Source organism: Myotis brandtii, unplaced genomic scaffold (genome assembly GCF_000412655.1).
Source record: "Myotis brandtii unplaced genomic scaffold, ASM41265v1 scaffold1218, whole genome shotgun sequence".
Lineage (NCBI taxonomy): Eukaryota > Metazoa > Chordata > Mammalia > Chiroptera > Vespertilionidae > Myotis > Myotis brandtii.
Genome location: NW_005354247.1, coordinates 391525 through 402115, shown reverse-complemented (window position 1 = coordinate 402115; position 10591 = coordinate 391525). Strand labels below are relative to the sequence as shown.

The 10591-nt window shown below is 37.1% G+C and overlaps 1 protein-coding gene across 1 annotated transcript in view; it reads right to left on the bottom strand.

Annotated features, from left to right (window-relative positions):
• Positions 1 to 10591, bottom strand: part of KIAA0586 (KIAA0586 ortholog) — a 91317-nt gene that overhangs the window by 38558 nt on the left and 42168 nt on the right. The window contains 4 exon segments of the mRNA XM_014533270.1: positions 1297 to 1313; positions 2725 to 2890; positions 7111 to 7245; positions 9194 to 9261. Of these exon segments, the coding sequence (XP_014388756.1) occupies positions 1297 to 1313; positions 2725 to 2890; positions 7111 to 7245; positions 9194 to 9261 (386 nt within the window).

The window sequence follows — 10591 nt, the reverse complement described above, 5'->3', positions numbered from 1 at the left end:
ACTCCAGGTATTATTAACGAGAGTCACACTGATCATGTGCCAAGCACTGTGCTAATGGCTTCATATGCATTGTCACTTACTACCCCTAATAAATTTATTCTGTGGATACTATTTACAGTAACCACCATCCAAGATGCCCCCTGGTTCGTGCTGCTGGTATTTGCGATTTATGTCGTCCCCTTCTGTGTTATTCTAGGATTGGTCTGTGTTATTGCTAGAATGTGCCATAAGCAATGGCATGTCACTTCTAAGACTGTAAGAGACATTGTAGTTTCCATCTTGTTTGCTCACTTTCTCTCAGATCATCCAGTCTAGGGGAAGCCGGCTTCTGTGTCATGAGCAGCTCTACAGAAAGGTTCCTGTAGTGAGGAACTGAGGCCTCTTGCAGCAGCCTCAAGTGAGTGAGCGTGGAAAACGGATCCTCCACCCCAACTGAAGCCTTCAGATGACCTCAGCGCCAGCCAACAGCTTGACTGCAACCTCATGAGAGATCCTGAGAACCACCCAAGCCCCTCCCAGGTTCATGCTTTCAGAATTGTGTGTTCTGTACATGTTTGTTCTTCAGCTGCTAAACTTTAGGTAATACATTACATAGCAATAGATAACTAATACACTAATATTACCCCCAATCTGATAGATGAAGAAACCTGGGCTCAGTGATATTAAGTTATTTGCCATGCAATACACAGAGCTAGAATTCAAACTGATATCTGAAACGCCAAAAGCTCCAATTCTTAGTCATTCTGCTATAATGCCTCATCTATATGCTCAATCCTATGGTATGCCACATTACTTATTATTTTTTCCAATTAATTTAAACAAATAGTTTAATAGTGTACCTGTAGGTACACTGTACTGTAGATAATCTGCTAGATGATACCACAGGTTCAAGGAAGGTCTGAACGGAAGATGCTCTCGCAGATTTTATTCTAGAACAATTGAACAAGCACCTAGTCGCTCTCAAATACCTATCATCTCTCAAGTGATCTGCGAGAGCCATCTAGTGTCAATTCTGCTTAATTGCAATCCACATAGATAGGATAAAAATGTCACCGTTTATGTTTTTTTATCGTACTAATTTTGAATCCAATTTTAAAAGAACATAAAACAATTAATGCTCACTATGTGCACAAAAATGATAATTCCAAGGAAAACTGTCTTGAATTTCTTCAAATAGAATGTGTTCACTCAATATAAAACAGAAACTTTAAATACTCTACTCCAATGTTTTTCTAACTCCAGGCCTTTCCCTTTCCCTTTAAGAAATCCTTTCAGATTTCTAGAAAATATGCATACCTCCAGACGTTTCTTCACTTAAGAGAATGCATGAATGGGAATGGAAAAATCAGTTAAATGAGAAACAGCTGATTCTCATTGATGCGAAGACTCCATGTTTGCAAATCTGCCTACTTGATGAAATTCAGTCGTCAACCAAAATCAATACTTGCAGCATTTTCACAGTCATATGTGGACATGTACAGAGAAGCAAAAAACCTGAACCACCCTACCTACCCTTTACCAGCTGAGGCTGAACCCAGCGAAAGACGTTTTGCAGCATTTTCACAGTCATATGTGGACATGTACAGAGGAGCGAAAAACCTGAACCACCCTACCTACCCTTCACCAGCTGAGGCTCCACTTTCTTATCTCAACTCTTCTACTATAAACAAGTGCCCTTTTTACTGTCTATTTAGTGACATGTTTTTCACATTTATGTACATTTTGTTGGCTGATTCTGCTGTTTAAAATGGCCCCCAAGCAGAGTGCTAAAGTGCTCTCTAGCACTTAGTTAATGAGGCATCTAGCCATAGGCTAAGTGCAAGAAGGTTGTGATGGGCCTTATAGAAAAAAATATATATAAAATAAGCTTCGTTCACATGAGTTATAGTGCTGTTGGCTCTGAGTTCAATGTTAACAAACCAACAATATATATTAAATAAGTGTTTTTTTAAAAAAACACATATAAAACAAGGTGATGTATTGGTTAACTGACAAAAATGTTATGATCAGAGGTTAACAGGAAGCTAAATCTGTGTTTTCCCTAAGAGCAACAGTTCCGTATTTGCTAATTCAGTGTTCCTGGTGACTCTATAGAATGTAAGTCCTGCAGATAATGAGAATCAACTATGGTAGTGATTGGTGTTCTCTGTTCTATTCTTATCCCAACGTGCTACAACAGAGAGTTTCATTAATGAAGTTCTAAAATAGTCCTGAGCACACTTAGCACTGAGCCAGAAATTCATACAGCAAAAAGAGTGAATTTCTACGGTATTATCTAATTTAACCTGTCCTGAATAAAATCTGTTAGACCACAGCTTTGATGTGCTGGTAATACTCTTCCAGTATATATTAAAATAAATATGACTATTAAAAAATGTTTAAGTGTACATATCCATATTACCAAAATTATCTCATGTACCACCCATCCAATGGTTCATGTACCAACTGATAAATGGATCACTTTTTGAGAAACACTGCTATATAAATAGAAAAAGTTGTTACCAAACTTTTCAATTATGAAGACCCTTTTTAGTAAAGGAATCTTGCAAGACCCCACCTGAAAATAATTATGCTTCTGTCAGCTCATATTAGGAACACTACTATGGATTATAATACAAATGGACCACAGTATTCGGTAGAGAAACAGTACGGAAAAAGTACGATGGGATTCAAAGGGAATATTCTAACAGACGATACATCAAGCGGCAATATTTTGGTGTATACCTGTAACTGTGTCAAACTGCTGAGATAAAGGCTTAAGAGTACTTTTTTGATGCCAAGATTCTGCATTAGCGACAGGCTGTTGCTTGTAGACAGGATGTCCCAGTAAGTTCTCTGCTGCTGCTGTCAGCCTGGGCCTTTGTCTTTCACCCAGACTGCTTTCCAAGTCCTGTAAAAGGTAGAAACAATGGTTAAAACCATTATATTAAAATCAAGTCAAAACAGGAAATATTTGTCAGACACCATGTGTGATCCATACCACTTGACTACTTAAAGGTATTTTAGAAAGTGCTTATTATGCCACATACACCCTACATGAAAGACAAGTTTAAAAAGTTAGTTTAATGAGGCATCTAGCCATAGGCTTTCATTTTAATCTTATTTTTTTATGAAGTTAAATAACCATTATCTATTTTTCCAACCTTCAAATTAGATATCAATAAAACACTGAAAAATTTTATTATTTAAAACACTAAATACTGAAACATATATACTGTTCACAAAAGTTATAATTAGAATAGAAAATTTATCTCTCATTCTTCATTAATAAAAATTGCTAAAAATTGTTAGTATAAACTTTATAATTAAACAGCTGATGAGAATATACCTTAAATGATATAAAGATTACCCTCATATGTAAACAACTGCATTTTTATAAGTATGCCGATTAAAGAAGACTACCATATTTAATAAAGTTATTTCCCTGGGAAAGTATAAAAGTTAAAAAAGTACAAATATGTTTCTTTGTCAAATATATGAAATAAATAAAAAACATAAAAAACTAAGACTTCTATTTTCTTCCTGTATTAAAAATTAGATATCTAATCATTACCACGTTTTGTGACCTGGAGATATTCTAATTATTAAGTTTATTACTCAAGAGCTGAATAAAAATTCCAACATCTAAAAGCTCTCCAGTTTCTCGTTTAAAAGGAGATTAATTTTAACCAAGTGGGGTTTTTTTTACTAGACATATGAAGAAATCACTACTGAAACATCTTTGATGACTCTATTGACTACAAATAAAACCTAACTTCTTAGCTCAGCATTCATGATTTTCTACAACTTGCCCTCATTCTTCTCTATGCATGTCTATCTCCCCTTACTCCCTAATCTGACTTTTCTTTAGGAACACCAGTTCACTCACATCCTTTAAATAGAAAAGGATTGTTCTGCAATTAATATGAAATCCTTGAAGACTCTTAGGTTTAGAATGATGGCAGATACATTTTCTCTAGAAATTAATTAAAAATGTTTCACAGTGCCTATATTACTCTGCCACTACCATATAAAATTTTGTGCCAAATACACTACCTTTTCTATTTGAATCAATTTTTCTAGGGTACTTGTAATTGCTGACACCTTAGTACTCTATGACCCTACTGAAGATTTAGTTTGCCTATTCACAAAATGCTCTTGTAGTGTAAGTATGATTTTTGTATTATACTCAAAGCTTAGACTCATGTAATTCTAAGTTACATTGTCTGTAATCTACAGTAATTAATGTACCTAGCCCAACTACATAAATGTACAAATTGCTGTTTTGCCATGAGACTGCTCTTGCTGACCTGAAGCTCCCTTTGGGCAAGTAGTTATAAGCACAAAGAAAAGCCACTATTTTCTTAACAAAGCAATATTTTAACACATAAATATATCATTATTACAAACAAAACAAATACTTAATAGTTTTGTAGACATATGAAAATATGCCAAATGTCACTGTTCATAAGACTGGCAAAACTTAAGATTAAGTGCCGGCGACCAATTCCAGTATGTCATAATTTCAAGAGTTTCATCAAAAGGTTGATGAGACTTGGGGACTCAACAGGGTTGAGTCACACATGTAGTCACCTGTTGGGAATGGCTAAAGACATTTCCCCAAACCTAAATAGGAAACTGATTGTGGCTGCCAGACAGCTAAAGGGCATCTTAATCTACATGTTATTGCCTCCTACTGGCCAAACACCTGAACAGCCGTAGGCTATTCCCCAAACTGACAATGCTTCTGTTCCCTTTGAAACCTTACCCTTTGAAGCGTATTATCTCCACCTTGCCTTAGGACAAATTGTGTTAATAAAAGCAAGGGTCCCAGACAAGGAGGGAGTCTTCAGTTCCTTTAGCTGAAGGTCCTCTGACCCCCAATGCCTTTCAAAATTATATCTCATCTCCGGACTCTTTATTAATCCCCAGATTCCTATGTCATCTACGCCCCGCCCCTTCTCCAGATTCCTGAACCCTTCTTGATGCTGGGACAAGAACCCCGGCAATTAAGAACACCACATGTCATAATGAGAAGAGAGACTCATAGTAAGAAGGCAATGTATTAATACTTACTAAAATTATAAATGCTTGTACCTTTTGAATCAGCAATTCCACCCCCATTATCTGATCTACAGAAACAATTCCTCATAAGTGAAAAAAGAATTTTCTTCTTATTGTAATTTGAATAGAAAAAAAGTGAAACCAATCTAAAAATCCTTCAACAGGATAATTAAATTATGGTATACTCTATGGTAGATTAAAAGAATATGGTAGATCTTCAGAATTTATAGTTAACATTTTTAAAACAGGTTGCAGAATACTACATAAATATACCTCAGCATTTTACACATGCATGTGCACACATATGCACATGCTTAGATTCTTAGAAAAATATCTGGAAAGGATAAACTTCCCACTTCTGGGCCTCTGGCTTGGCCAGGACTGCATACTAACAAAGGCTGCCAAGCTCCCTATCCCCAAAATGCCTTAGAGCAGTGGTCGGCAAACCGCGGCTCGCGAGCCACATGCGGGTCTTCTTTGGCCCCTTGAGTGTGGCTCTTTCACAAAATACCACGTGCGGGCGCGCACGTACAGTGCGATTGAAACTTCATGGCCCATTCACAGAAGTCGGTTTTTGGCCTGGACGAGTCTATTTTGAAGAAGTGGCGTTAGAAGAAGTGGGGGGTGTCGGTCGGTTTGTTGGGCGATGGGAGACGCGGCCCAGGCGGGACAAGTATACAAGACGAGTGTGGTTGGGAGAGTTGGAAGGGGTCGACCTCAGCGAACGTACCTCAATCAGATTGAGGACGTTTTTAACAAAGGCCAGCTAAGGAGTACCCAAATTAAGTTCATAACAATGTACCTACCTATATAGTTTAAGTTTAAAAAATTTGGCTCTCAAAAGAAATTTCAATAATCGTACTGTTGATATTTGGCTCTGTTGACTCATGAGGTTGCCGACCACTGCCTTAGAGTAACTACAGAAATGAGAAGAAACCATGGACTCTGAAAGCTAAGTAAAAATTGTGAAAAACCACTGGGAAAGACTGACAGCTAACTTGACCTGCTGTGTGTGGGAAGAAAGGGGCTGCATCCTGGGGAGGAGGGAGGCTGGAGGGGGTTCAGTGAGAGGAATGACTGGACAAAGCGCTTTGCTTCTTTGCCTCATCAACTTGAGATCACCACTGCTTGCCCCTTACACACAAAGATCTTGGCAACAACGCAGGCTGAGACACTACTAGCCCAGAGTAACATCAGGGAGCCTGAAGGCCCAACTGGGGTGAAAAGTTACAGGTGAAACCTGACCAGGAACCCATGGGCATTTGTTCCTTCACCCTCCTCCCTCCAAACTCCAGGACTATCTTACAAAACCTCCATATTCCTTCCTAAATATCTTAGCTTGTGACCCCCTTGCCCAAAAATATCTTAATGGGCTTCACAGTGCCCAAAACTTTCCATAGCCTAAAAGGTTCTTTATGATCATCTGGTTCAACCTATTTCTGCAGACTGATCTATCTACAACTCTAGCCACACTGAGATTTTCAACACTTTCTAAACATGCCCTCATCTTTCTTGGCTCTTATCCCTTAACACATGCTATTTTGGCTTCAAAATGTCCTTCCCCTTCACCGCTGTCGAGAAAAATCCTATTGGGTCTTTAAAAAACTCCTTCAATAGCATATCCTGTATAAAGTGTCATCAAACTTCAAGCAGTTTTCCCTCCTCTGAACTCATATTGTAAATTCTGCTTTATGACCAGTTATTGCACTGTACAGTAACTATTTAACTGTCTTCTATATGACTATCAGCTACTTATAGGTAGGAGTCCTATCTCATCTTTTTATCTTTTCCAAGGTTGTGTCCGGCACATAGTAGATACTCAGTAAATGGTTATGGAAAGGGCTTCAGTTTTTTCAGCTGTAAAACAAGAGGTTGGAACAGATGACCCAAATTCCTCTGCTGTAAAACTGGATAACTCTATGTTCCTGGTTAAAGTTACTACAAGGACGATTCCTGAATAAGTTGAAGTATTAGCATGCATTAACTAAAAACAGGAATATTTTGTTATTTTTTCCTGCATGTGGATCTAACCAAAAAGAAAAAAACACCATGAAGGTTAAAAAGTACCTCTGAATGACAGACACCTTGCTGTGGAACTACTGATTCCTGGTTTTGTTTAGCAAGAAGAGAAAAAATTGCATCTCCATGACATTTTTTATGGGGCATTCTAGTCACTTGTACTTCACTGGGAGGATCATATTCCTAAATGAAATATTGAGACAATTAACACAACAAGAAATTTTATCAAACAACTGCATTTTTCTCAGTTTATGATTAATAGATCTTAGTATCATGAGAATAGTCATTTAGTACTTTATGGAAAAAAGATGGACTTTTTATTTTCATTTAGTTCTCATTCCCATTTGACTACACTAAAAACCCTCTATATTTGACTCAAATATAAATAATAATATTCAGTAATTTGCCTACATTTAAACTGGAGATTTATTATAAAAACATATGAAAATTAAATCCTCTGTCATGTGACTGAGTTACAATGACTCACAAACGTTTTCTATTTTGGCTCAGACAGTCTCCTACTGCATGTTTGTGCAGTACCCACAGCAACGCCACATGTGGCATCCTCTGTCATGTGACTGAGTTACAATGACTCACAAATGTTTTCTATTTTGGCTCAGTCTCCTACTGCATGTTTGTGCAGTACACACAGCAACGCCACATGTGGTGATGAGGCAAAGCGCTGTAGTTCTGCTGTCACCTGGACCGCAAGCAGAATGAACTGCAGACATAGGTTAAGGCAGCTCTAAGACCTTCGGCTTTTCCTTTGCCTTGCGCTGATCTCTGGTACTTGGCTAGGGAGCAGGTAATGGAAAGCCCTCATTGGAACACCCCGCTTAGGCTTCATGGTGCCTCAAAATAGAACTGTCCCAGAAACGTGGGCCTAGGAGTCAAAGAAACTGGATTCCCTTGCAAATGCAAGTATTAACATGATATTTAATTCCATTAGTAGTTTTTTACTTGGGTATTTTATTTCTCATGAAATAAAGTTTATTAACTCTGGATTACAAGTCCTTATTCCCCAGCTGTATACAGATAAATGTCTATTGGTACATGAGTTATTCCCAGTTCTTCAAGATTGTACTTCTGCATTTGACTTTATTCTGAATTTGTAGTATATCTGATTTTAGGCTTAGTAAAAATATCAAAATTAGAATTTGGTTTCAAATATATAAAAAGAAAGATGTTATCATTTAGTCCTGGTTTAGTTTGGTTATTTACTTAGAACAAACTTAAACAGGCTTTGGCACCATGATCAAGTTCTATGAATGGATAAAGATGACATAGTAAGCCCTAACCGGTTTGGCTCAGTGGATAGAGCCTGTGGTCCAAAGGGTCCTGTGTTTGATTCCGGTCAAGGGCACGTACCTTGGTTACAGGCTCCTCCCTGGCCTGGGCCCTGGTCAGGGCTCGTGCAGGAGGAAACCAATGGATGTTTCTCTCTCTTTCCCTCTCTCTCCCGCTCTCCCTAAAAATCAATGGAAAAATATCCTCAGGTGAGGATTAACAACAACAAAAAAGATGAGATAGTGACACATTAAGTAGGTCAAATGTGAGTATAATGCTTCTCTGAAAATAAAGATATTTCATTTAAGACTTCCCTCCATATTATTTTATAAATTATGTCAATAAAAATAAAATTTTTAAATGCCATCTTCTTTTTTTTAATAGAGCTAGCTAAATGGTAACTAGGAAGGGCTAGTGTCCTTGGGTCTTATTTCAGTTTATTTTACAAAATATATTGAAGTCAATTATTTTTAGAACAAAGAATTATAATTATGGTTAGGAAAAAATAACAAATGTATTACAAGACAGAGGTTTAAGCTGCTAAGGTCCTGCCTGAAGTATTGTAAAGGCGACATATTCAGGTAACAATTTGCAGAGCTAGATTTTCATTACCTAATTACATTAACTGTGTATTTTTCAACTACTGGAGCCAAAGAACTTAATAATTTTCTTCTCATTCTCACAATTATAACACTGAGATGTGCAAGAAAGCAAATTCCTTCATGGGTACTTTATTAAATTTTATGTTTATGACTCAAATATTTGAGAAAAAAGCCTGATCAGTAGTAGTAAGCTCATCTTCATGTCAGATGTCAGAAGTCAATATGAGTCAGTCATTTCTTACCATATCATGGGCATCATGTAGAGTGCTGGATAAGCTATCACTTAGGTTTGTCAGATATAGTCCTAAAACTAGAAATTAAAATGTAAAAGTTTAGAAAAAAGAAGAAACATAACTCTAAGTAAATAATCTGACCATACAGCTATAGAACATCACATTTAAACTTACACAAAGAAAATACTGGCAAAGTTCATAAGTAATAAATCACAAGTTAATCTCACCTCTTTTTTTAAAGTACATTGTATAACAAAGCTGAATTTTTTTTTCACCTACCAACTTCTCAGGAATTAAAAAAGAACTATAATTATCAACTGTAACTATTAAATTGAGAAAGAGGCACTCCTATACACTACTGATGTAATTAAAACCTGGTTAAAATTAAAAACTGATTAACCTTTCTGGAAAACATGTTGGCAATGTATCGCTACTTTACCATGCATATTTTGACTCAGCAATTCCACTTCTAGGCATGTATCAGTTATCAGATAAGTGTAAGGATGGTCATTGGAGAATTAAGTACAGTACGGAAACACAAAACAAAATGTCTACCACCATGGCACTGTTTTAACAAACTACACAGCCACTAAAAAGAAAAAAAATAAGGCCTTGGCTGCTTTGCTCAGTGGTTAGATCGTCAAGGATATAATTATTCAGAAACAGTGTTTGACACTGTCCTGCATTAAAGATTGAGAGGTGTAGAAGATCTACCTAATACAGAGTCACACACCCAAACAGGCAGCCAAAATGAGGAGACAAAGAAACAAACCACAAATGAAAGAACAAGGGAATTCTCCAGAAGGAGAGATAAATGAAATGAAGGTAAGAAATTTATCTGATATAGAATTCAGAATAATGATGGTAAAGATGCTCAATAGCAAAAAAGATATAGTAACTATGAAAACAGAAATAAAGAATAGCATAGCACAAATAAAGGACACATTGGAAGGAATACACAGCAAATTTGGGAAAGCTGAGGATCGAATCAGTGAATTAGAAGACAGGGTTGAAAAAAATCATTCAATCAGAGAACCAAAAAGAAAAAACAATTAAAAAACACAAGGACAGCTTAAGGAAGCTGTGGGACAACGTGAAACATAACACTATTCAAATAGCAGGTGTGCAAGAAGAGGCAGAAAGGAGAAACCAAGATGGCGGCATAGGTAAACACCAGAAATTACAACTCCTCAGATCTATAAGGGACACACTCAGGGGGCAGACTCAGTGAGCACCAAAGCCCCACTGAAGCAAGTCTTGCCCCAGAAGGGTGTCTTCAGCACAGAAGTTCTCCCACTGTAGACACAGCTGATTCTCACAGCCAATTGGCCTGGAGGTCAATTCCTCCCAGTGACACCTAAAACAATCAAGGCATAACTACAACAAGACTGTGCACAAAGACCACAA